This window comes from Chiloscyllium punctatum, chromosome 3, assembly GCF_047496795.1.
Source record: "Chiloscyllium punctatum isolate Juve2018m chromosome 3, sChiPun1.3, whole genome shotgun sequence".
NCBI lineage: Eukaryota > Metazoa > Chordata > Chondrichthyes > Orectolobiformes > Hemiscylliidae > Chiloscyllium > Chiloscyllium punctatum.
Window position 1 is genome coordinate 153,258,223 of NC_092741.1, and position 26,966 is coordinate 153,285,188.

At 38.7% G+C, this 26,966-nt stretch overlaps 1 protein-coding gene across 4 annotated transcripts in view; it reads left to right on the forward strand.

Annotated features, from left to right (window-relative positions):
* The window catches only part of wdr35 (WD repeat domain 35), a 105,749-nt gene that overhangs the window by 3,472 nt on the left and 75,311 nt on the right, over positions 1-26,966 (forward strand). For 2 of the 4 annotated variants that reach the window (XM_072562613.1, XM_072562641.1), the window contains exons 2-12: positions 5,017-5,134; positions 9,179-9,250; positions 11,009-11,101; positions 13,035-13,163; positions 13,600-13,733; positions 14,534-14,699; positions 15,005-15,150; positions 15,684-15,809; positions 16,979-17,164; positions 22,991-23,023; positions 24,220-24,280. In XM_072562613.1, coding sequence (XP_072418714.1) covers positions 5,017-5,134; positions 9,179-9,250; positions 11,009-11,101; positions 13,035-13,163; positions 13,600-13,733; positions 14,534-14,699; positions 15,005-15,150; positions 15,684-15,809; positions 16,979-17,164; positions 22,991-23,023; positions 24,220-24,280 — 1,264 coding nt within the window. Of the gene's footprint in view, positions 1-5,016; positions 5,135-7,631; positions 7,728-9,178; positions 9,251-11,008; positions 11,102-13,034; positions 13,164-13,599; positions 13,734-14,533; positions 14,700-15,004; positions 15,151-15,683; positions 15,810-16,978; positions 17,165-22,990; positions 23,024-24,219; positions 24,281-26,966 lie in introns of those variants that run through there. The other 2 variants (XM_072562630.1, XM_072562623.1) reach the window with 2 other exon arrangements.

The window sequence follows — 26,966 nt, forward strand, 5'->3', positions numbered from 1 at the left end:
GAGAGGCTACTGGAATAGGCAGCATCTAGGCCATGTAAAAATTTAAAATCAGCTTCCGAAATGAAGATGATGCTTAACCAATGCCAGTGTAAGGTGAGCACACACAGAGTGTGGAATCTGGAGTTGGTGCAAGTTAAGATGCAGGCAATAAGCTTAGAGGGTATAAATGTAGGAGAGCAGCCAAGAGTGCACTGGTATAGACAGGTCTAATGGCAACAAAAGCATTGCCACAAAGGGTGTATAGTTTGTATCTATAACAGTTTGTTTTTAACTGCAACCCAGGATTTACCCCTAAGAAAATATATAAAAGTTTATTTTTAATGCTATATAAAAAATACATTTATTTGGTCTTCCACTCACCAACTGTCAGTGTAACACCTGTGACTGCACATTGTCAGCCAGTGCCTTGAAATTTAGGCTGCTTGTCATGTACAGTCCATCACATAGTTTTGAGAGGCAGTTGGACACAATTATCTTCATTTGTGAGTACGCTGCTTCACAATGGTATGTAAGAGCATGTAGGTGGCACTGCGTTCATTGAGCAAGCATTTAAACCAGCTGTGCTGAAGGACAATTGCTCTAATAGTGTTTACAATCTTCACAACTTTCATTACATGGGACAAGTCTATAAATTTACTTGCTAATGCTTTTTGTGGATGATACATGGGTAAAAGAAGAGAAATTGGGATCAATTATGCAAAATGCAATGAAGCCTGCATTTGCATCAACCGTGGTTGGTGCACCAACAGTTGTGATAAGCACGTAAGAACAATGAGTGTAATAGGCAACTCAGCTCCTCAAACCTGCTTTGCCAGTCTGTATGATCAAGACTGATCTCACATTGGCTTCAACTCCACTTTCCTGCCCCGTCTCCATAACCCTTCAATCAGTTACTAATCTTGTCTATCTCCCCCTTAAATTGACTCAACGTCCCAGCATCCATCACACTCTGGGGTAATAAGTTCTACAGATTCACAATTTTTTGAGAGAAGTAACTTCTCCTCATCGCTGTTTTAATCTGCTCCCCTTATCCTAAAACTGTGATCTCTCATTTTAGATGACCCCACAAGAGAAAACATCATTATCTTTGTCAATCTCCTTTCGCAACCTATAAACCTTAATTATATCTCCTGCATTCTTCTAAACTCTAGACAGTATAGGCCTAAACTGCTTGATCTCTTTTCATAACACAGACCCAATATCTCTGGAATCAATCTTGAGAATCTCCTCATTTCTGCCTCCAGTGCAACTACATCCCTCCTAAAATGAGGGGACCAAGACTGTCCACAGTACTTCAGGTGGGGGTCACTAATGCCTTGTACAGTTGCAGCTACACTTCCCTTATTTCATACTCCATTTAGCAATAAATGTCAAAATTCAATTTGCCTTCCTTCCTACAAAGTAGTTTTCTGTGATTCAAGCATGAGGAAACCCACATCTCCCTTCACCAAAGTACTCTGAAGTTTCTCTCCATCTAGATGGGTTGTTTTTCTATTCTTAATTACCAAAATGACTAACCTCACACTTATCCATGTTAAATTCCATTTGGCAAATTTTGGCCCATTTGCCTAAGCTATTTCTATCTGTTTGAAATTTCTTATTTCTTTGTTGCAACTTACTTTCCCACTTACTTTAATGTCATTTGAAAATTTGGCTATCATATCTTCTATCCCTGCATCCAAGTCATTAATAAAGTTTGTAAATAGTTGGAGGCCAAGATCCGAACTCTATGCCATCCCACTAGTTAAATCTTGCCAAGCAGAAAAAGACCAGTTTATTCCGATCCTCTGCTTTTTGTTGGTTAGCCAATCTTCTTTCCAAGCGAATAAATTACCTTGACCCAACGTGATCTTACCCTAAGTACAGCACCTTATCAAATTATTTCCGAAAGTCCACATGTGCTACATCTACTAGTTTCCAGGAAATCAGTTTCATGATTGAAATGTTTTTCTCAAGTACATAAGTTTTGAATTTGTTGTTAATATCCTCAACCCTTCTCTCTTTAAGGGGCAAAAAGGTGAGAAGATAATCTTCAGTTGTTATGGCCTTAAAAGCCATGCGCATAAAATCAGTCATGTTGATGGATTCATGGAACTTTAGTGAGAAGTTTTCAGCCCTTCAAATCCTGTTGTAATTGCTGAAAAAAGTCTTCAGATGAAGATTTCCGTCATCTTATTAGTATGGAAGCACCATGTACTCTTGCCATTGTTACTGTTTCTTCATTCTTAAAGTCTTTAACTAAAGGGTCAGTGGCCACGGTCAATGTTTCTTTAATTTCTTCGCCATCTGTGAAGGATTTTTTTGTGTTCTTCCAGAAGATGGCAAATGCAAAATGATTCTTCAGTAAAAGCATCAGTAAAACCACCACAAAAAGTGGTTTATTGATTCAAAACACTGAATATGTTCAAGAAGGTGTTTGCTATGGTTCTTAGAGCTAAAGGAATTAAAGGGTAGAGAAAGGAGGAACAGGGTACTGAGTTAAATGGTCAGCCATGATCATATTTGCAGCAGACTTGAAGGACCAAATAGCCTACTCCTGATTCTATTTTAAATGTACATAAAATGTACATCTTGCTGATGGTTTAGAAAAAAATTAAAATGTTGAACTTTCAAAATTTTCTTCAGCCTGATAACTTCTTTGATCGAAACATGATGTTCAAGGGATAGCTATCCTTGAATTCACTGTGTTGCTGCTGTTGTAGCAAATTCACCTTTTAACTCATCAATACACTTCAGTGACATATAAAGCAAATGCTGTTATTTTGCACAGTTGTGAACAGAAATTCATTTTCCCATTCTGCATGGAAGTCTGATGGAAGACATGAGCTTAGAGGAGATGGTAATGAAATTAGAGAAAGATGGAAGTTCAGTATTAGGATGGGGAAGCGCTAGAGGAAGTTTGACTGGGTAAGCTGATATATGCCAGTGACATAGATGAAGCAGTTGTTCAGTGGTCTCAATCTTTGTGACAAGGAAGTTGAGGAGCTCGTCACTGGAATAAGTGGCAGAAAGTGGTTGTTGTGTAACATTTTGGTGTTCCATTTTGTTTTGTAATTGACTTGACTGCCTCTCTCTATTCAGTTTACTGTTCTTGATTAGTTACAAATCCAATTTTAGGTGCAAGTATGTTTTCACAAGTTTCACAGTTAATTAAGTTGATCATAGCAAATAAAAAAAAATGATGGTTAGGAAGTGGGCTCAGCTGATTCACAGATATTTGATTTACAGTGAATACAGGCTCACAACTTTCAACAGACTGAGGTGCTGTCTCTTCCTATATTCTATTGACTGGCGTTCTCTTTCAGTGTTCTACACACTGTACCATTGAGAACCAGGATTTGTTGATCCTTAGTAGCCATTAATCCCTGGGCATGATCAGAGACATCCTGAACTCTAATTGGCTTGTAAGTGCATGAACAGTACATAAATAGTTTCTAGTTAATTTCCAATTGCCAGTTTCTAATTGATTTCTTTAAAAATAATACTCATCTAATTTACATCACTTCTCACTTTTTGCTAATTGTTTCAGTAAGACGTCAAGTTTTTATGATTCTGTCCTCCTCATGGTATGTGTTTTTTTTTATTTTTCACTAAGATAGTATGACTTCCACAATACTTTCTTTACTCATTAGTACAAGTTAGGAGGATGCACGTTGTCTCGTTCTTATGATTGATGCCATGAGAACCTTGTTGTAACGTTACTTAATTGCTGAGAGTTCCCCTATACTATACATCTTTAGAGGCCATCTGCTCGGATATATGTTTTTACTAGTGGCTGTTGAAGAGTTATCTTGTTCTGAACAAATGTAAAATTGCATATACTATTTAAAAAAAAATAAATTTAAAACAGAAGATTACAAATGCAATAGTACTTAAAAACTAGCCTGTGTGCATCAAATCTAAGAAGTTGGTTCTGCTATAACATGTGTTTCTTCAATGCAAACTGGCTTTAATGTGATTGAAGAATTTGACCGTTATTTGCAGAATATGAACTTGCTTTACATATTGACTATAAGGCGATTCTGGCCCCATTCGTTTAAATGGCTCGAGTATTGTGTGGTTATAACACGAAATCGCACAAGAGCCAAGCTATCGCATTGTATCTGAACTGACTGTAGAGCATCATTGTTTATATTTAGTTGGTACATTGTTTATATTCAGTTGATAACTAATGAAAGTCAATAAAGGATTATGTATTTACAGAACTAATCATGCACTATTACAGGAGTTAATTCAAATTCAAGTAATATATTTAGCAATGTGATTGCTTCCTTATCAAACAATATAAGTTAAAACCAACTCAAAGCAGAACACATCTATTATTTTGAAGTTTCTTCTCTTTGCACACAAAGTCTTTTTAACTTTTCTCTGATAATTACAATATGAGATATTTGATAAGAATTTAATGTTGTGAAAGGATGTAAGTTTGTCTGTGCAAACTTAAGAGCGCAAGTTGTCATTTGAAAATAATGTAGCAAGGGGCCACTATTTGAAGGAAGATTGGGTTATAAACTAAGCCAATGAAATGGGGTATAAATAATTGACTTCAGTACAACAGAATTTACTTTTACTTCCTTTCTAGTTTAGTAAAGTCTAAATTATTAATTGTTGAAAATTAACTCAACCCTACAGTGATAGAAATATGAGGATGAGGACAAGTGCATTATGGTGGGAAACAGCCTTTATTTGAAACTCCACCTTCAAGTTAAACAAAAACAAACCTTCCACTTAACCATTTCTTTTCCTGGTATATGATTCTTCCAATAGAAGATTATGTAGCTATTAACAGTGGGTGATCATATGTTCTTTTCTGGAATGTAAAGAAGGTTCTTCAATAAATTTGGAATCACTAAATTATGATACACACTATTTAGTTGTTGTACTGGTTTGAAGTTGCAGTGTTACTTTTTGATACATGTTTTCATTACTTATATATTTACAAGTTATGGTGCATGTTTCTTAACCGAATTTTAGTTTGTATTTATGCACAATATTTTATTTTGAATTTCATTTCAGATTGCTATTCCTAATAATAATCAATTGAGATGTGTTTCGTGGAATAAAGACCAAGGATTTATTGCGTGTGGAGGGGAAGACGGCCTTTTAAAAGTGCTGAAACTTGAAACACAAACAGGTAAGGAAAAATAGCCATAATGTATTGTTCAATTTCCAAAATACATGTGGCAGATTCACAGTTTCATTGTCAAAATGACCCTGTAGATAGTGAACTGTTCTCTTTTCTGTGAGATGGTGGGGTAAAGAAATTGTATATGTATGGAAGCGAGCAGCCAGTCTACTTAGAGTGATAGCTATAAAGCTATAAAGACTTGACTGTTCAATCTTGAAAAGAAAAAAAGGCTTATATACTGGCATGCCAAATGTTATAGAAGTATGTGCAATAGTTAATGAGAGCTTCCCAAACTATCTCCAACAGTGATCCGACTTTAAGGCTTACCAAATTACCAACTTTAAAATTGTCATCTCCTTTATGGAGAACTACGAGTGCTGGGGTGGGAGTGGCTATTGAGAGCATGGGGTGGGATGGGGGTTGGGGAGTGAGGGATGAACAGTGTGGAATGCGGAGTGAGATCCTGTGAGAGCATGAGGCCTGTAGTGCCAGAACATAGCTGCTGTAACTCAGTTGAAGCTCCATGGTGGCCATTGCTACTTGGAACTTGTGACCCCAGAACTTTAGCCTGCAATCTCATTTGGAGTTCTGACTGCTCACTTTGAGGATGATCTGGGTTAGAGGAAGTATATATTTCTCCAGAGGAATGTATTGGTCAAGTAAGAAGGCCAGGTCACACAAGGAAAATAATTGGGGATTTATATCAGATTGGATTGGCTTAAGAAGTAGCAAAATGTTGTCCTGTTGTGAAAGCAAAATATGGCAGATCCTGGAAATTTGAAACAAACACTGAGATTGCTGGAGATACTCAGCATTCTAGCAGCAGCTGTGGCTAGAGAAACAGTTAACATTTCAAGTCTGATATGGTTCTTCTTCAGAATCAGCATGGAGATCGGGGTGAAGAGAGCTGTGGAGAGCACAAATGGAGACGAAGGGGGCGAGGGTTTCCTATATCCTGCTCCCCCCTTGCGCCTCCCCACCAGGGTCTGAGTGCTCCTTGTCAACTCCAATTCTGACTTTTTGACCTACTTCCCTTCTCACTCTGTGGATTTCGTGCCTGGCCACTGGCATCCCTTATCCCTCTCCCCACCACTGAAGTCCAGTTCAAAATCGGGTATGTTTCCCTGCATTTGTGCAGGAGTGAATTTCCACATGGTGTCACACGTAAAATCTATGTTTGGTACCATGCATTCCCCAATGAACAATGAACTGCGTGCGTTGGTGCCCGCAGTTGTTGTTATTAGCAAATGTTGCTAAAGTGAAAAGGAAGTCTGTTTTCCCCTAAGATTTCAACGGTTAGATGAAAATCTTGGTAGTAAGTGGCAAGGGCCCTAATTGCATGCATTAACAACTCAATGTTCACTAATCCCACCTCATTTACATGCAGACTGCTATTCTTCCAGATGCTGATGAGAAAGTAGACGGCACCAATTCCTGAATTGAAAGTCAGAGCAGCTACTTAGTTTCTTGAGCTTGCCATCATCTTCTCCCAACTTCTGTGTTGACCATTGTTTCCCACCATCTTAGGGTATTCTCATGGACAGTGACCAACTCCGTCCATAGAATTCAGCATTGGCAAAACACCAGCATCATGGCCCATCCTGGAGTGACATAGACAGTTCAGCACTTCACTACCACACTTTGGAGCTCACCTGCACCTGATACTGCATACTTCTACCAGACACTCTGCATGTAGACTCATTTACTTTGCATTTACTTGGATGTGCGCAGAATCCCTGTCTTGCCTTGTCTTTTAGCAGACTGAAAGCCAAGCAGCTTGTCATGCTTGCCAGCACTGAATATCAAGGGATTGGACATGTTGCTCTTTGTTAACATGCTGTGTCTGTGTCATGCCCATAGCATGTGCCAGCAATCTATGTGACAAACACATTGAATGTGCTTCAGTTCGATGGTCATGATTGAAAATCGAAGAGTGCAGTCCTTAGTTGAGTCAAGAGGGACTCTGGTCAGTCAGGAGATAGTGCCATATTCAGTTAAGGGAATTACCTAATTCCAGTGTGGGGGTTTGGCCATGGTTATTCAGGTGTTTAGATTGATTACAGTCTTCCTTGTGAGCTCAAGGATTCTCTTCTGTAGGAGCTTTGAATGTGAGCCACCCCGCCAACCATCTTGGCCCTTTCATCCCTATTGTGGGCTGTTTTTTTCTGTGCTGAGGCAAAAGAAGGATTGAGTGAGATGAAATTGACTAACAGCTATTAGTGATGGTATAGGAGGAGAAAAGGTGTCCCACGTAAGTGAATGGGAAGCACAGAGAGCAGGAAGGCTTAGTTATGTGGGAATTTAGGTTGGTGAGAGTCATTGAGGGAAGATGCTGCATGCATTACTGGGAGTGGTATGAGCTGTGGTTGGAGGTGTGTGCAGTAGCAAAATTAGCATGTTGCACTTACCATTGAACTTGTATCATTGTGACATATTACTTGAAACTGCAGACACTGCATCCGGATGGCTACCTCAGACCAGTCTAATGTTATAGTCTCCATTGGTGATCCTGAGGAAAGAGGATGGCCCTTCACTCCACCAACCCGTCCACCAAGATCCCCTGGTCCCTATCAGTGAACTGGGTTGCCAGCTTCCCTTGGTGAGCCATCTTCTTTGGATTAGTAATGGAGCAACACAGCATTCAGAACATTTCCTGGCTTGCATTGTTCGAGCTAATGTGCAACTGAGATTTTGATATGGCACCCGTGTGAACATCAACAAATCCTGCATATAAACACTTACCTCTGCTAATGCAATACATTAGTAATGAGATGAATCGTGGAGACTTGTGTGAGAAAAGTCATCAGCATTCATGGAGGGAAACTCTCTGTGGAACTCTCTGAAATTGACACTTGCCAAAAATGTGTGGGAACATTCCACCCAATGTCCCTAATACAGCATTGATTCTGTCTGAGAAGAGAGTGCTGATTGGTTTGCGAATAGACTCTGGTTGGTCAAGATTAAAGTGATGCTGGAAAAGCACAGTGGGTCAGGCAGTATCAGAGGAGCAGGAAAATCAATGTTTCGGGCAAAAGCCCTTCATTGGGAATGAGGCTGGGAGACTCAGGGGTGGAGAGATAATTGGGAGAGGGGGTGAGGCTGAGGAGAAGGTAGCTGAGAGTGCAATAGGTGGATGGAGGCGGGGGTGAAGGTGATAGGTTTGAGAGGAGGGTGGAGTGGGTAGATGGGAAAGAAGATTGACAGGTGGGACAGGTCATGAGGAAGGTGCTGAGCTGGAAGGTTGGAACTGGGCTAAGATGGGGTGGGGGGTGGTGGGGGGGAGCAGGGAAATGAGGAAACTGGTGAAGTCCACAATGATGCCATGGCGTTGAAGGCTCCCAAGGTGGAAGATGAGGCATTCTTTCTCCAGCCGTCAGGTGGTGAGGGAGTGGCGATGGAGGAGACCCAGGACCTGCATGTTATCGTCAGAGTGGAAGGGGGAGTTGAAATGTTTGGCCACGGGGCAGTGGTGTAGATTGGTCAAATCAATCCCCTGAGAAATGAACCTGAGAATGTCTGTCATCTGTTTGTTGAGTTGAAGCAGATGTAGGTTTTCTTTCTATCTGAAAAGAATGGAGACCAGTATATTCGTACTTTAGTTAATAATATTGTAGTTAAATGGATTGAATTGTTTCTTTTCATTATGATGATGAAATATGTGGTGAGATTTTCCTTAGCTTTTTATAATTTCCACTGATTTCCATAATTTTATTTTTGACACATCAAATGCTGTTCCCCATGAATTGTTTGTCTTGTTACCACCAGAATGAACCCTAAAATAAGTGTATTTTCAGGTAGAATTTCCAGTCTGCTCCCATTGACAGAATTAATTATAGACCACTGTTTTTAAGAGAAGAGGATGTTAGTTTAGAAAACAATACTGGCACATTTGGTTTTTTTGGGGTCTTTAAGATTTTTTTCATACCTGATAGCTACTTTTGGTTTCATTCATTTTTTTCAAATTTGTATCTGTATTTAAAGCGTCAATAGATACTATCATGACATAGTATTTTATCTTAAGTTCTAATTAGTCATTGTGGATTTCTGTAGATGATACGAGATTAAAGGGACTGGCTGCACCCAGTAACCTTTCCATGAATCAAACACTGGAAGGACACAGCGGTAAGTTTTTTTACTTTTATTCTTTCTTTGTGTTTAACTATGAATGCTCTGTGCAGCTACTCTAGGTGTTAGCTGTTGGATGCAAATTAAAATGACTGATCCCTTTGCTATGGTTGCTAAATTGTTCAGATAGCAGATTAAATATATAACCAGAATTTATTGATCTGCCTAAACTGAAGTAAATTTTAACCAGTTCCTTTTGATGTAATAGACTCAGCTCCTTGATTGGATTGATAGGCATTCTGTGTAAAGATGCAGCATGTCATTGTGATTGCAGGGGTGAGGGGGTGTGATTGTTAATAAATTCAAAGCAAAATCGTTAAACTTTTAAGATTTTTATCTAATAAATCATCTTATTAGTTACCACCCAAAATTTCATGGAGATAAATTATATGCCAAAAGTTTATAGGAAACAATCTGAGATGCTGACCAAAATTTACTTGCGATGTTGTTGATTGAGTACAAAAACAGAAGTTGCTGGGAAAGCTCAGCAGGTCTGGCAGCATCTGTGGAGAGAAATCAGAGTTAACGTTTTGGTTCCGGTTCTGATTTTGCTTCACCGATGCCCAAGACTGCTGAGCTTTCCTAGTAACTTCTGTTTTTGTTTCTGATTTACAGCATCTGCAATTCTTTTGGTTTTTATTGAGTTTTCACCTGTAAGAAATTAATGAGTCTCATAAGCTCCTCCAGATGAGTTTTTTTTACGCTTTTTAAAAATAATTATTGTTTTGTTATCTCAGCAGGATTAGTGGGCTTTCTGATTCTTACTATAGCAGCTATGAACCCACCTGCTAGGAGATGTACAACATGTAGCCTGGGAAACGTTTCCCCCAACTGTGCTTTTATGAAAGGTTTTCTTTCATTAACTGGTTAATTCCTCTTCCCTGCCTCACCTAAGAAAATATATCAGTCCAATTATTCCTGACAAATGAGTGTGGTAACCACCCTGTTTGGTGGATTTGTCTGTTTAAGAAACTATGGGTGTTTTTATTCAACCTGTTCAGACATGTTATGACACTGCTCTGGAACAGGTGAGCCTTGAATCTGTGACTTCTAGCCTAGAGGTAGGGACAGTACTACTCTAGCACAAGAACTGTCATTATGAAGTATATATTTGGCATGTGATCACGTGACTGCTATAGCTAGTATATTAACCTATGTACTAGTTTGTCAATCTTAATCACCCAAAGTAGCAAGGTAACTGCTTGAGTTGACTTAACTTTTCTGCCTGATTTTAATTTTTGGAATTTGTTTTCCCAAATTGGAAAGAAAATCTATAATATAGAGTGTACACTTTTAAATAATATTAATGTACAGCCATATGTGTCCCCATATATATGCAGTTAATATGATAAAGTACCCATCAAATTCTACTACACATGACTCTTCGTCTTCCTAATAACCTGATGAAGAAGTGGAAAAAAACAGGTGATCTGTTCAATCCCTGGTTATAATATTATTACCTGCATTACCATTCACTGCCAAACTATTACTTTTTTGCTTAAGATTCTTTCGTTGATTATAATTAATGCTTAATTATTCCATGAATTATAATTTTTTCAAAATGCAATAATTCCCTTTTCTCTTGCCTGTATATCTTTATCATTCCTGTGGTAATGTATAATTATTAATGGGTGCAATGTTTGCAAAAGTTTAATGTGATACAAGTTATAAATTACTTATGGCATGAATAATACAGAGACTAGGTTAAAAATGATTTTCTGTTGTACAGTTATCTTCATTAATCTGTTTGTCCAGGTGCTGTACAAGTGGTGACTTGGAATGAGCAGTACCAGAAGTTGACAACTAGTGACCAGAATGGTCTCATTATTGTGTGGATGTTGTACAAAGGTCAGTTAACACTTTTTGTGGTATATAACAAAATTGATTATGATGTGAACAATATGCTTATTGTGAAATGACTTATTAGACACTTACATTACATAGATGCATCGCATCAAAAATGTAACACAGAAATAGACCATTCGACTCAACCAGTGTTTGCTGGTATTTATATTTCGTTCAAATCACTTCCCATTTTTTTTCTTGGTCAAAAACCTTGTCCAACCAGTTCCAACACCAGCACCTCCACATTTTTTTCTCAGCTAAATCTACCATCACATCCATCTGTTTTTGTTATTCATTTGTGGGAAATGGGATCCCTGGTTGGCCAACATTTATTGCCTATCCTAAGCTGCCCATTGCAATTGAGAGTCAACCACATTGCTGTGGGTTTGGAGTCACATATTGGTCAGACCTGGTGAGGATGGCAGCTTTCTTCCCTAAAGGGTATTAGTGACCTCAGTGGGTTTTTCCTACAATTGGCATTGATTTCATGGTTATTAGTTGGCTCTTAATTCCAGATTATTTATTGAACTCACATTCTGCCATCTGCCATGGTGGGATTTGAACCACGGACCCCAGAACATTAGCTGGAGTTCAGAAGAACGAAGGTAATCTCTTTGAGATGTGTAAGATGTTAAAGGATCGATAAGGTGAACATTGAACAGGTCTTCCCCCTTGAGGGACGGTCATAGATATAGAGTGAAAGGAGGTAGGTTCAAAATTGTGATGAGGAGAAACTACTTCTATCAGAGGGTTAGGAATCTATGGAACTCATTGCCACAGAGTGCTTTGGAGGCAGAATTAATCAACAGATTCAAGAAAGAAATAGGTATGTTTCTGATGAAAAGAGGGATAAAGGGATGTGGGAGTAGGCAGGGGAGTGGTGTTGATCAGCCATAATCATGTTAAATGGCGGAGCAGGCTGGAAGGGCTGAATTGCCCACTCCTGCTCCTAGTTACCTGTGTTTCTGGATTATTAGTCCAGTGATAATACCATTTGATCATCACCTCCTTTTTCCCTTAAATGTTTGTCTGTCTTCCCTTTAACTGCCTCTACACTATTCACTTTAAACATTCCTGTGGTTAGCCAACTCTGAATGTCCTTATCACGCTGTGTAAAGAAACTTCTGAATTCCTGTTTGAATTTCTTGGTGACTATCTTATATGGATTTGCGATGCATAGTAATACCAACGACATAAATTTGATTCCTGCACCAATTAAGTGCATGAAGAGCCTGCATTCTCAATCTCACTCCTTGCCTGAAGCTTGGTGACCTTTGCAATAAACTCACCACCACTTTTCTCTCTCATGAGAGAGCAGCCCTCTGACTCTCTGGTGACTTTACCTTAAACAACTTATCTTTACTTAATATCCTTTCTTATTTTGGACAGCACTATTTAAAAATAGAAGATGTTTATACTGCAATTAAGATAAGTAAATCTGACCTGATATGCATATTAATACACATCTTTCACTTCTACATATATCATAAGAATAGGGCATGGAAATTGATGAGAGAGAGCCTATCAGGTTGAGTAGTTGGAGGCACAGTCTTATTACAGTTATAGCTGAAAGAAACATTAATAAATTGAAAAACTTCAAGGGAAAGATGAAAAGCAAAAATTACATTGGGAGTAAAATTAGAGCAAGTGGTAAATTATAAGATCATTTATTCTTGGAATTTTTGTGTGTTTAGGGAATACAAATTTAACAGAAAATACAACTGTGAAGATGTTATAGTTATGCACTTGTGGGGCTATTGTATCAATGCATTAGAAATTATTTAGGAAAAATAACAAAATATAATATTCCCATGCATTATAATTGAAGATGCTCACTGTAGCAGTTTTCTAGTTCCTCTTTGAACAAGATTGGAACAGCTACTTAATAGCTTTTGATTTTTTAAAATTAAACACAATGTTTGTGAATTGATTACAGGGTCTTGGTATGAGGAAATGATTAATAACAGAAACAAATCTGTGGTTCGCAGTATGAGCTGGAATGCTGATGGCCAGAAAATCTGTATTGTGTATGAAGATGGTGCTGTCATTGTGGGTTCAGTGGATGGTAATGTATTTCAGACTGAAAAGTTTTAACATGAATTAAGTTCTGGCATTCAGAGATCTGGATGTAAGTTTGCTGACTGAGCTGGAAGGTTCATTTTCAGACATTTCGTCACCAGTCAATACATCCAGAACCTCAACCTGACCTACAAATCTTCTCAAAACTCACTAGAACTTACATGGATTATTCAGTTTAATAAAATTCCTTGTCACTTCCAAAAAAAAATGCTCTAAACATTTATGACATCATTGTCCATTGAAATTAATTTCATAGCTATACTGCTGTTTAGTAACGAATGATCTATTTTAATCTAATTATGTATGTTAACATTTTTGAAAAAAATGTGTTTCTACTTTAAAACCTGTAACTGCCAATTAATATTAACTTCTTGATGGTTAACATTTTCTTTAATTGTCTCATGTTTTCTGTATTTTATCAGGTAATCGTATTTGGGGTAAGGAATTGAAGGGCCTCCAATTAACTCAAGTTGCATGGTCACCAGACAGCAAGATTCTTATATTTGGCATGGCAAATGGAGAAATACACATATATGATAGCCAAGGAAATTTTATTGTAAGCTTATAGTTTTTTCATTATGTTTTTTGCTGTTCTTATGGAACTTTTACATTAACTTGCAAATTTATCAAGGCTCCTTTTAAAACATATCCTAAGTATACTATTAAAAAGAATGCCAGTAATTTTTAAAAAATGCAACGTTTGAGACAATTCAGTGTTGGCTGAGATTTGAAGGATTGATACTGTTGTATTCAGTTTGAATGAAGTGAAAGTGTATACTTATGAAAATTATCTATTGTGAAAGCCTCTTGAGAAAAAATTAATATTAAAATTGTAATTCCCTTACTTCATCTACTGAAACAATGATCTTATTAGACTAAATTAATTGGTAGCAACTTTGAAAACAGAATTGTGTACAAAGTGCACAATTTTTAATGTCATTTTAATACTGTAGTAACAATTTAACAGCTGTTTGACACATAACAAGGGGAGGCAGTGGTCATGTGATGATCTCAATGGACAAGTAAATCAGAGCTCCAGGCTAATTTTCTGGAGATATGGATTCAAATCCCACCATGGCAAATGGTGAAACTTGATTTCATCAAAAATCTGGAATTAAAAATCAAATTTATTGTCATTAAAATTCCACCTGGTTTACTAATGCCCTTTGCGTAAGGAGATACTGTCTGATCTGGCCTCCATTTGAATGTAGACTCACAGCAATGTGGTTAACTTTTGACAGCCTCTGCATATTAGAGATGGACAATAAATACTGGCATATTGAATAAATGTAATAAAAGGGCATATCTGTCATTTAACTGAAATATGTATTCAGTATGTCTTTGTATTTTCTTTAGGTAAAGCTGGTGCTGCAGTGTCTTGCCAATGTGACTGGTGCAGTCAGCATTGTTGGTATCCATTGGTACTCAGGAACTGAGGGATATGTTGAACCAGACTGTCCCTGCTTAGCTATCTGCTTAGACAATGGTCGATGTCAAATAATGCGTCATGAGCATGATGAAAGTGAGCATTATCATTGTGTAAATTGGCCATAGAATATTTTTGAGGAATTTTGTTATCTTTTTTAGTTTATTCACGATTGCATACCCATATCTGAAACTAGTGCAATATTTTACAAATGTTGTATGAATATTGTCAGTATTAGTGTCAGCAGTAGCTTAGTTACTAGTACTCAAACTTCATTCTGACACCATCAGAATAGTGCTGGAGGGATGAGATACAGATGGAAGTGTTACCTTTTGGATGAGACTTTAAACCAAGGCCTTGTTTGATCCCTCAGGTGCAACCTTCTTAATTTCTCTTAACAGATGCTGTCTTGATTGATACTGGTATAAATGTGGTTGGCATTCAGTGGAACTACTGTGGTAGTGTATTGGCTGTTGCTGGTTCCCAAGTATCAGTTGGACAGGACAAGCAGATCAATGTTGTGCAATTCTACACTCCATTTGGTGAGGTGAGTTTTTTCTGCTTTTGATAGGTCGAATTTTAAGTTAATTATGTAGCCTATTTCATAAAGCCTCAGTTTTTTTTAAGAAAAGGGTTATGCTTGTTTGAATTACAGAGCTTCAATAATTGAGATAATATTCTAAACATCTGAATTAAGTAATCTAGTAGCATTGCAAAGCAAACTAAATTGTTTCTATAATCAGGTTGTCTGCCATGGTTGCTGACAAAACATGACCATGCCTCAAAGTAATTGGCTGTGTAATGATTTAGGATGTTCTCAGGAAATAAATTATTCTATCCAAATGCAAATTTTTTTTTTGTTTCTTTATCAAAAGTGTTTGAAGAATTATAATTGTACTTAGTGTAAAGGTTTTAAGTCAGAATATTCAAGCTGAAATATCTAAAATTATCTGGAGCAACATCAATTTGAGACAGAAGATGCAATTGCTAAATTTGAAGTACATTGCGATGTTGTATATTACACTTTTGGTATTTTGAGAGTCACGATATGTGTTTTCTCCACTATGCTAATTTCTCAAGCATTTGCGCACATTAAAAGTGTCTGGCAAGCAGATGTATGCAGTGTCATGGGAAGGAGGAGGGCTGAGAATTGCACTTGCTGTTGATTCTTTTATTTATTTTGCCAACATCAGACCGGATTACAAGGTAAAACCAGTGGCATCCCTAAATATTTTTGCATGTTCTAAAGTTATACAGTTATGCATTTCTTCACATAAAGCGTTTACATTTGTAGTTAAGAATTATATGACGTACTTAACAGAAAAACCTATATGTTTATTATTTTTGAAGATAATTCCTAAAATCCAAGTACTGAAGAAATATCTCAGCTCACATAATCAACCATGATAATGAGTGTATTTTAATGCCCCTCAACACCTTTCCCACCAAAACCTCTCATCGACAACTTTAATTCAAGGCTTGACTATTCCAACACGTTCCTGGCCTTCTATCCTGCACCATCTATAATTTAGTCTGGTCTAAAATTTTGCTTCCTTTTTCATAATTTGTATCAATTCCTGTTTACCCTTCTCTTTCGAGCTTGCAGATATACATTGGCTCCCAGCCTGGCAACAGCATAGTTTCAAAATTCTTATAACTGTTTTCCAATCTCTCTGTAATCTTGCCTCTCTACATCACTGAAACCTCCTTCAGGTCTGTAAGTCATGTCTGTGTTCCCTAGTCCTGACGTCATCTCTGATTGCTATCACAATATTGCAAATTAATGCTATACTTTGAACTTTAATAGATCTAAGCTCTGCAATTCCTTCTCTAAACCTCTCTCTGTCTATCTTTAGTACACTACTTAAAATGCGTTTGTGCTTTTGGTCAACAGTCGCAAATGATGGCAGGACTCCTCAGTCATTCCCCTAATTTTGGGTTCACTCATGAGAGGAACCATCCACTCAGCATCTACCCTTTCATTTTGCCTCAGGATCCTTCTCTTTTTCTATAACATCACCTCTCATTTTTCTGTAGTCCCATCTTTTTCTCACAGGAAATTTCTTCAACACAGAAGTCAGTCAAACGAATGCTCTGTGAATTATCTCCAATGTAAATCGATAATCCTTTTAATAAGGAGATGAAAATGAGATTCATTTCTCCAGATGTGGTCTCAGTAACACTTTAAACATTTTTAGTAAGACCTCTCTATACTCTACCTTTCCCTTGCTAATGATTTACTGTAATTGCATGCTAACGCAATATGGTCTGTCATTTTAGTGACTTGTGGGATAAAGAACCTTTTTTTAAATGAAACAATAACTATTTTTTTCCACTGAGCAAACATGCTGATCTAATTTTTAACCTTTTGGCAGTGGGGTTATTGCTCTAACACAGTAGTGTATGCATATACCAGACCAGATCGACTGGAATACTGTGTAGTCTTTTGGGACACCAAGAACAATGAAAAGTATGTAAAGTACGTAAGGAGTCTGATTTCAATAACGACATGTGGAGACTTTTGCATTTTAGCAACCAAAGCTGATGACAGTTCTCCGCAGGTAAGAGATTATTTCCACAATTTACTAAATTTCACAATAATATTGTAACTGAAATATTTAGTTATTCAGCATTTATCGCAAAATTGATATGAATAAAATGCTTGCAAGAATGGGATCAACTTATCTTTGCTCTGTAATTGATATACAACAATGACAAATAGTTGACTTGAAGTTCAAACACAGATCAAATGCCTTGAAGTTTAAGCATAGATTGGGCATGATGTAATTGAATGGTAGTGCAGGCTTGAGAGTTTCAATGGTGTACTTTTCAGTCTAACTTTGCCCTAATCTACTATCAAGGAAACATACAGTGAGATATAGAGAAGAGCAAAAGTGTAATTTTTTTTTAGATTACTTACAGTGTGGAAACAAGCCCTTCGGCCCAACAAATCCACACCGTCCCGCCGAAGCGCAACCCACCCAGACCCATTCCCCTACGCTTACCCCTTCACCTAACACTATGGGCAATTTAGCATGGCCAATTCACCTAATCTGCATATTTTTGGATTGTGGGAAGAAACCGGAGCACCCTGAGGAAACCCATGCAGACACAGGAAGAATGTGCGAACTCCACACAGTCAGTCGCCTGAGGTGGGAATTGAACCCAGGTCTCTGGTGCTTTGAGGCAGCAGTGCTAACCACTGTGCCACCGTGCCATCCAAGGATAAGAAAGCACAGTTGCCAAAAAATGGTCACAAATAATAAAATATTTGCAACCAAAGCACACTGCTCCAGTTCAAGGCCCCAGATCATTAGAATTTCCTGTCCTAAATTTTAACTGCATATTAGACCTCAGACATCAGACATCTTTTGCTATTGATGAAAATGGATAACCAGAAAATTTAAACTCCATTTAATCCTGTGGAGATGAGTGGGTGGTATGTATTCCTGCAATTTAATAAGAGCTTTATTTCAATTACTTGGCTTGACTTTATAATTCCCATGGATATCCTGCAGGACTGAGAAGCTATTCAGAGCAACATGTTCTCTGGATTTTCCTGCACCCAAGCAGCCAGTCAGTGAATGATCTGGAAATGGAGGTGGGGTGGTGAGAACATCTAACTTTCATTCCTTGTTTTAGATCTTCACTCCTTTTATCTGACCTCCCTGTTTGGAGAGGAAAGAATCTGGAAAATTGGCCCAGATTCCTCCTTTTCTCATCAACTATTTCCTACTTCTGTAATTCACCAATAATATTTGTTTGTTACTTTCCTCCCTAATTTTAGTATTCTTCCCAATTACATTCCTTTAAAATCGTAATCCAGCAAGTCAAAATTTTGGAAGATTCCAATGTTAATTTCCTCCATTATAAAACATAAAATTAATGTTTTTTTTAAATTGCAAAGAAAATCCAAGAGGTTAATCATGAATAAGCTATTCCCCTATTCACAAGTAGCAATTGTCCCTGTTTTGAATTTGATTTGATTGAGCTGGTTTTGGACTGTGGTGGACAAAGTTAAAAATCAAAGAACGTCAGGTTACAGTCCAACAGGTTTATTTGGAAGCACTAGCTTTCGAAGTGATGCTTCTTCATAAGGTGGTTGTGAAGCAGGATCATAAGATGCAGAATTTATAGCAAAAGATTAAGTGATAAAATGATACATTGAATAAACCTAGATCGTTAAGTGTGTAAAAGATGAAAGACTTAATAATCATATCCAAATGTCTTTAAATGTTGTAATTGTACCAGCCTCCACCGCTTACTTTGGCACCTCATTCCATACAATCAACACCCTTTGTGTGAAAAACTTAGATCTTCAGATCCTTTTTAAATCTATCCCTTCTCACCTTAAGCCTGCGCCTTCCAGTTTTGGACATCTCTACCCTAGGAGAAAAATAATCCTTGGCTATTCACCCTATCCATGCCCCTCATGATTTTACAAACCTCTGTAAGGTCACCCCTCAGCCTTCATGACTCCAGGAAAAGAAGCCTCAGCCTATTCAGCCTGTCCCTATAATTTAAACCACCACCCCCCAAAAATATAGTCCTGGCAACATCCTTCCTAGGGCATGTACTTACATTTGCGGATGGGGAGGGTTTAATTTAAAATGGAAAATGGGTGGGACTCTCAAGGGAGATTATGAAATAAGGACTAAAACAAAAGACTGTGTGTTCTGTGTTAGGTATGTCCTTACATAAAAAGCAAGACAAATCTAATTCTGCCAATTACTGCCCCATTAGCCTAGTCTTGATTATCACTAAAGTGATGGAAGGTGTGATCAACAGTGTTGTAAAGCAGCACTTGCTCAGCAATAACCTGCTTAGTGATGCCCAGTTTGGGTTTCACCAGGGCCACTCAGCTCCTGACCTCATTACAGACTTGGACAAGCATGGACAAAAGAGCTGAGCACTGGAAGTGAACAGTGACAGCTCTTGACATAAAGGCTGCATTCGCTCAATTGTTGCATCAAGGAGTCCTAGCAAAATTGAAATCGATGTGTATCAGTAGACAAACTCCGCTGATTAGAGGCATATTTGATACCTAGAAAGATGGTTGTGGATGTTGGGCGTCAGTCATTTTAGCTCCAGGACACCTCTGTAGGAGTTCCTCAGGATCGTGTCCTAGGCCCACCATCTCCAGTTGCTTCATCAATCAGCTTCCCTTCACCATAAGGTCAGAAGTGGAGATGTTTGCTGATGATTGCACAATGTTCAGCACCATTTACAACTCCTCAGATACTGAAGGAATCCGTGTTCAAATGCAAGAAGATCTGAACAATATCCAGGTTTAAACTAACAAGCTGCAAGTAACATTTGCTCTACACAAATGCCAAGCTATGACCATCACCGATAGGAGACAATCTGATCGCCATCCCTTGACATTCAATGGTGTTACCATCACTAAATACCCTAATATCAACATCCTGGGGGTTATCATTGACCAGAAACTCAACTGGATTTGCCACATAAACATAGTAGCTGCAAGACCTGGTCAGAGGCTAGGAAATACTGTAGTGAATAACTCATCTCCTGACTCCCCAGAGCCTGTCCATTATCTATAAGGTACAAATCAGGAGTGAGATGCAATACTCACCATGTGACAGGCTGAGTGCAGCTCCAAGTAACACTCAAGAAACTTGACACCATCCAGGACAAAGCAGCCACTTGATTGGCATTACATCCACAAGCATCCACTCTCTCCACCACTGATGCACAGTAGCAGCTGCGTGTACTACCTACAAGATGCACAGCTGAAATTCAGCGAAGATTCCAGACAGCACCTTCCAAACCTACAACCACTTCCATGTAAAAGGACAAGGGCAGCAGATACATGAGAACACCACCACCTTCAAGTTCCCCTCCAAGCCACTCACCATCCTGACTTGGAAATATATCAGCTTTCTTTTACTGTTGCTGTGTCAAAATCCTGGAATTCCCTACCTAATGGCATTGTGGGTCAAACCACAGCAGGTGGACTGCAGTGGTTCAAGAAGGCACCACCTTCTTAGGGGCAACTAGGGCTGGGCAATAAATGCTGGGCCCAGCCAGCGACGCCCACATCCCCCAAATGAATTTTAAAAAAGGGAGGCGGGAGAAAACAGTGAATTGTAGACTTAATGTTGGTAATGGGAAAAATGATAAAGTTCATTATAAAAAAATGTAACAGCAGAGCACTTGAAAGATAGTATAAGATTCGACAGACAGAGCTTAGATTTGCAAAGGGGAAGTCATGCATGACAAATCTCTTGGTTTTTTTAATGGATGTAACTAGTACAGGGGATAAAGGAAAGCAGTAGATGTGTTTTACTTGGATTTTCAGAAGGTTTTCAATGAAGCCCCAATTAAGAAATTAGTATGCAAAATTAAAGTGTATGGGATTAGAAGGTGTGTACTGAAGTGGATTGAGAACTAGTTGGCAGACAGGAAACAGACTAAGAATAAAAAGATATGTTTCCGAGTGGCAGGGTACTAATTGCAGGGATTAGGGCTTGGACCCTAGCTATTCACAATATATATTAATGATCTGGATGAGGAAACTATGTTCCATATGTCTAAGCTGGATGGGAGGGTTTACTTTGAGGTGGGTGCACTGAAGTTTCAGTGTGATTTGGACAAGTTAAGTGTGCAAATTCATGGTAGATGCTGTATAACATTGACATAAGGCTATTCACTTTTATAGCAAAACAGGCAGACAGGGTATTATCTGAATAGCAATAGATTGGGGAAGGTAACAAGACCTGGGTGTCATTGTACACTAGTCCCTGAAAGTAAGCATTGTAGTGCAGCAGGTGGTGAAGAAAGCAAATGACACGTTGACCTTCATAGCAAAACAATTCGAGTACAGGAGCTGGAACATCTTGCTGCAACTTTATAGGGCCATACCTGGAGTATTGGGTGTAGTTTTGTTCTCCTTTTCTGAGGAAGGGTGTTCTGGCTACTGAGGGAGTGCAAAGAAGTTTACCAGTCTGATTCCTGGTATGACTGGACTGGACTGACATACCAGGAGAGATTGCATCAGTTAGGACTGCATTCATTAGAGTTGAGAAATTTGGGGGTCAGGGAGAGGTGAGATGGTCTTCTAGAAACCTAATTCTAACAAGATTAGAAATATATATGCAGGAAGGATGTTCTTGATGAACAGGGCTTGTGTAGGCAGAGGTCACAATCAAAGGATGAAGGGTAGGCCTTTTAGGACAGAGATGAAGATAAATTTTTCAGCCAGAGAGTGGTGAGCCTGTGGAATTTTCTGCCACAGAAAGTGGTTGAGACCAAAACATTGTGTTTTCAAGTAAGAGATACAAATATTTCTTCGGGCTAAATGGATCAAAGAATATGGGAAGAAAGTAGAATCAGGATACTACATGAATGATCAGCAATGATCATATTGAATGGCAGAGCAGGCTTGAAGGGCCAATTGGCTTACTCCTGTTCATATGTTTCTATGTTTCCATGCTTCCCTCAATGCACATCCTTCAACAAAATCATTTTGCAATTATCATATATGTGTCCAGAACTTTATTTCCTAGAAATTATTTTGGCTTTTAGTAGAGAAAATCCCAAGCATCACCCACTAAACAAGTACTATTACAAAAGCAAAAGGTTGCTAGTGCTAGAAATTTTGATCAAAATATTGAAAACACTCAGCAGGTCCAGTAGCATTGTGGAAAGAACAATTTCACCACACTTCAGTCTGCATTCAGATGATCATTCTCCAATATTTCTACCATGTTCAACATGATGCAATAACCAAATCCATCTTCCCTTTCTCTTTCAACATTGTGAAGTACAGTTGACCAGCTTTCTGGAATTGAAATAATGATGCTCGTGTGAAGAAATAGCTAAATGGCAAATTTCAAAGTCAGCTAATAGAATTCACATCTGGGAAACTGATAATTAAAGTAGGTCTGAGATCAGTCAAAAGAGATCAGCCCATAGGTCAAATAACTGTTCTCTTTTTATGATTTTTTATAATTTATGCTGTTACCATGAGGGACTGCAGTGGAAAATATGTTTCACCAACAGAATTAATAAAATAATGACTATGTTACTATGTAAAATCCACAGGTCTAGACTAACAATCCAGCTAAAATCCCATTGTGGCAGCTAAGGAATTTAAACTAAATTGGAATAAAAGTCTAGGATCTGTAGTGGTGAACAACATTGTCTGACTAATATGTGATTCTAGCCTCAAAACAGTGTGATATATTGTTAAACTGCCTCTGATATGACTTAGTAAACAAAACCCTGAGGATACAATGAATGTAAGCTCCATCTTTACCTTATTACTTACTGTTACTTACTAATTTTGAGCAACTGTAAGATATTGTCAATTTATTCTGTTGTGTCACTTACTTGTTTTTCTGTTTATGCACTGCACTTGAAAGGATGAGAGTGAGATGGAGTCTATAGTTGCTATGGTAACAATTTCCATAATTTATTTCCATGCTATTGGGGGGAATTTTACAAGGTACATTTTGTTGGGTTTAGAGACAAGAATGAGAAAAATAGTGTTGTACATGAACGCTTCCTCCCTTTTTGTCTAGGAGCAATTGTTGCGCATTTACTTTTAGGGGGAAATTGTGGTGTAGCGTCACTGGACTAGTAATTCAGAGGCCAAGCTAATGCTCTGGGGATGTGAGTTCACATCCCACCATAACAGTTGATCAAATTTCAATTCAATTAATAAATCTGGAATCTATAATAGTTTTGTAATGTGGCCATGAAGCTATCGTTGGTCGATATAAAATCCCAGCTCATTCACAACTAATGACTTTAGCTGGTCTAGTTTCCAAGTGATTCTAGCAATGTTATTGACACTTAATTGCCATCTGAAATGGCCTAGCAAGCCACTCAATTCAAGGGTGGTTGGTTTTGGGCAACAATTGCTTGTCTTGCCAGTGACATCCACATCCCGTGATGAAAGAACAGATAAATAAAAAACTTGCCTAGTGTATGCAGGAAGCCAAATGAGATTGTTATTCAAACGATGTTTGAGAATTCAAACAATTCAAACAATGTTTTGAGAATTTGACTAGTAATGCAAGGATTCTAGACCTGCTTCTTAGGTCATCACTGGGAGGTTAGAGCTTCATGAAATTAGAATGTACTCTGCACATTAAAGGTGCACATTACAAAATCCAAGGCTGTCAAAAGGCAGAGGCTTTCAATTTCATGATTATGTCCAGCATCTGTTATGCTGGATAATGCTGGTGGTGAAGAGGCTGCCGTCTTCTCTTGTCCCATCCAACTCAGCGTCATTGTCTTGGTGAACAGTGTGAATGCTGCTGGCCAGCCTTGCACCAGCATATGCTGAATTGCCTTTCTAAGTCCTCCATCCACCTGCTAAATAATGAATTTGATTCATGATCCCAGAGGCACCATTTACATTTAACACATTGTACCAGCAGTGCTGCTGATTGGGCATACAACCCAAAACAGTTCAATTGTCTGGAAAAAAAAACTAAGGACAGAAAGTTCAGTTCAAAATGTCAGTAATGTCATTGTGTGCATCTGTAAGAACAATAACAGTGGGCTAATTAAACTGTAAGCAACTGATTTTCATTAAACACAAGGTAAAATCAATTTCACAACATTTGATTTTCTTCTGTTTTAGTATGTTCTAGTATTGTGTAATTCCATTGGAACACCCTTGGATTCAAAATATATTGACATTGGTAAGTGTATAAATTTGATTTGATGAAAGTATAAAAATTCAGGTAGTGCTTTGCATTCAAAATGTGAATAAGAGTTGTTACTGTTTGATTTGGTCAGTTCCTTCATGTACAACTGTTTCAAATTCCTTTACATTTGGACCAAATTTAATACTACAAAACTATCTTTTGAAAAAGGAATTGGGCAAAAAAACCATTGCCAAGGTAGCAGAGGAGGTTTAAAATTGGCAGGAATGGTGGAGTGAGCCGTTCACATTGTCTTCCCACCACTGTTGCAGATTTACCAGTGGCCGTATCAGTGGTGGATGTCCAGCCTATCCTTCAGCCAATTGGGGGTTTAAGTGGCCAATATGATTGGAATCTTATCAGACTGGATGACTGTCAAGGATATCCTGATGGACTGAGAAAAATAAGGGAATCCCTTCCTGGTCAGCCATCCACTGGCTTGGGGACTCCCCTTCAGTGGCCACTGTTTCTAGTGACACTGCTATGAAGAGCTAGTAACCATCTGATTGATTGGCATCGCCTGCTCATCCTCTCTTAAAGGGGTGAAAGTTATATCTGTTGGCATGATCAATTCAAAACTCAGTTAAGGCTTCCATTGCAACGGAAATGGAGTTGACCCTGAAATTAGGCCTGATGGGTGGGACCACTTTGTTACTATTCAAGTGATATATGCACTCCAAAGGTTAAATTACAAGGTTTACAGAGACATATTAATTGAAATTTAGAAGAATGAGAAATGACTTGATAGAAAATTTTCAAGATCTTCAAACAGGTCATAGATTGGAAGGAGCTATTTTTGTTAGTTGAGCTGTTTAGGACTAGGCATCATTGTTCAAAATATGAAGCCAGACCTTTCGGGATTAGGAAACACTGTTTCATCCAATGAGTGGTAGAAGTTTGGGACAGACTTTCATCGATGGCAGTTAGTATTAGATCTTGGATGTTAATGAATATTAGCACAGTGGAGTCCACTAGTAACTAGTCAATTTTGCTCATTTTAGGGGAGGCCGTACTCAAAACTGGAATGCTTAATCATAACACCAAACAGGCCCCAATGAATGTGCAGGTGTAATCCATGATGTGTTGGGTCCACAACTTTTTGTCATTTATATAAATGAATAGGATGTGAGCTTAAGAGGTATAGTTAGTGAGTTTGCAGATGATACTAAAATTGGAGGTATAGTGGACAGCGAAGAAGGTTACCTCAGATTACAATGGGATCTTGATCAGATGAGCCAATGGGCTGAGAAGTGGCAGATGGAGTTTAATTTAGATAAATTCGAGGTGCTTCATTTTGTGAAAGCACATCTTAGCAGAACTTATACACTTAATGGTATAGTCGTAAGGACTGTTGCTGAACAAAGGATCTTGGAGTGCAGGTTCATAGCTCCTTGAAAGTAGAGTCACAGGTAGATAGGATAGTGAAGAAGGCGTTCAGTATGCCTGGGAGGTTATGTTGCGGCTGTACAGGACATTGGTTAGGCTACTTTTGGAATATTGCGTGCAAAATTCTTGTCTCCTTCCTATCGGAAGGATGTTGTGAAACTTGAAAGGGTTCAGAAAAGATTTACAAGGATGTTGCCAGGGTTGGAGGATTTGAGCAATAGGGAGAGGTTGAATAGACTGGGGCTGTATTCCCTAGAGCGTCGGAAGCTGAGGGATGATCTTATAGAGGTTTATAAAATCATGAGGGGCATGGATAGGGTAAATAGACAAAGTATTTTCCCTGGGGTGGAGGAGTCCAGAACTACAGGGCATAGGTTTAGGGTGAGAGGGAAAAGATATAAAAGAGACCTAAGGGGCAACTTTTTCACATGTGGTGTGTGTGTGGAATGAGCTGCCTGAGGAAGTGGTGGAGGCTAGTACAATTGTGACATTTAAAAGGCACCTGGAAAAGGACTGGAAAGGTTTGGGGGGGATATGGACCAGGTGCTGGCAGGTGGGTCTAGATTGAGTTGGGCTATCTGGTCAGCATGGACGAGTTGGACCGAAGGGTCTGTTTCCATGCTGTATATCTCTATAACTCTATGATGGCTGCAGGAAACACTGTTGAGCTCAGCATGCTACATTGATGTTTTTGTGTCGCCGATATCACGGTGCTGGGGTTGAGGGGGCCAGGGAGTCTGGGAGCAAGGCAAAGATAATGGCTGGGCCTGATGAAGCAGACCCTGCCTTCCCCAGTGGTGTCTGTAAAGTTAGATCCTTTAGCTGCCACTCGTTTGCCAGTCTCTGCCATGTCGCCTGGCCCTTTTCAGAGGAGGTTTACAACAATGATCGCAGGGTGAAGGCTTGTCACAAAAGGAGCAGTTGAGGACCTTGGCTCTGTGCTTTGATAGAGTTTAGAAGGATGAGGGGTAATCTCATTGAAGCTTACAGAATACTTAGAAACCTGGATGGAGTGGATGTGGAGATGTTTCTGCTAATACGAGAGACTAGGACCTTGGGGCATAGCCTCGAAGAGATGAATGATCCTTGAGAACTGAGATGAGGAGGAATTTCTTCAGCTAGAAGGTGCTGAGTCTGGAACTCACTGCCAGACAGAGCTATGGAGGCTAAGTTATTGAAGGCATTTAAGACGCAGCTTGATAGGTTTTTGATTGGTAAGGGATCAACGTAACAGGGAAAAGGCATGAGAGTGGGGTTGAGAAACATATCAGCCATGATCGAATAGTGGAGCAGGCTT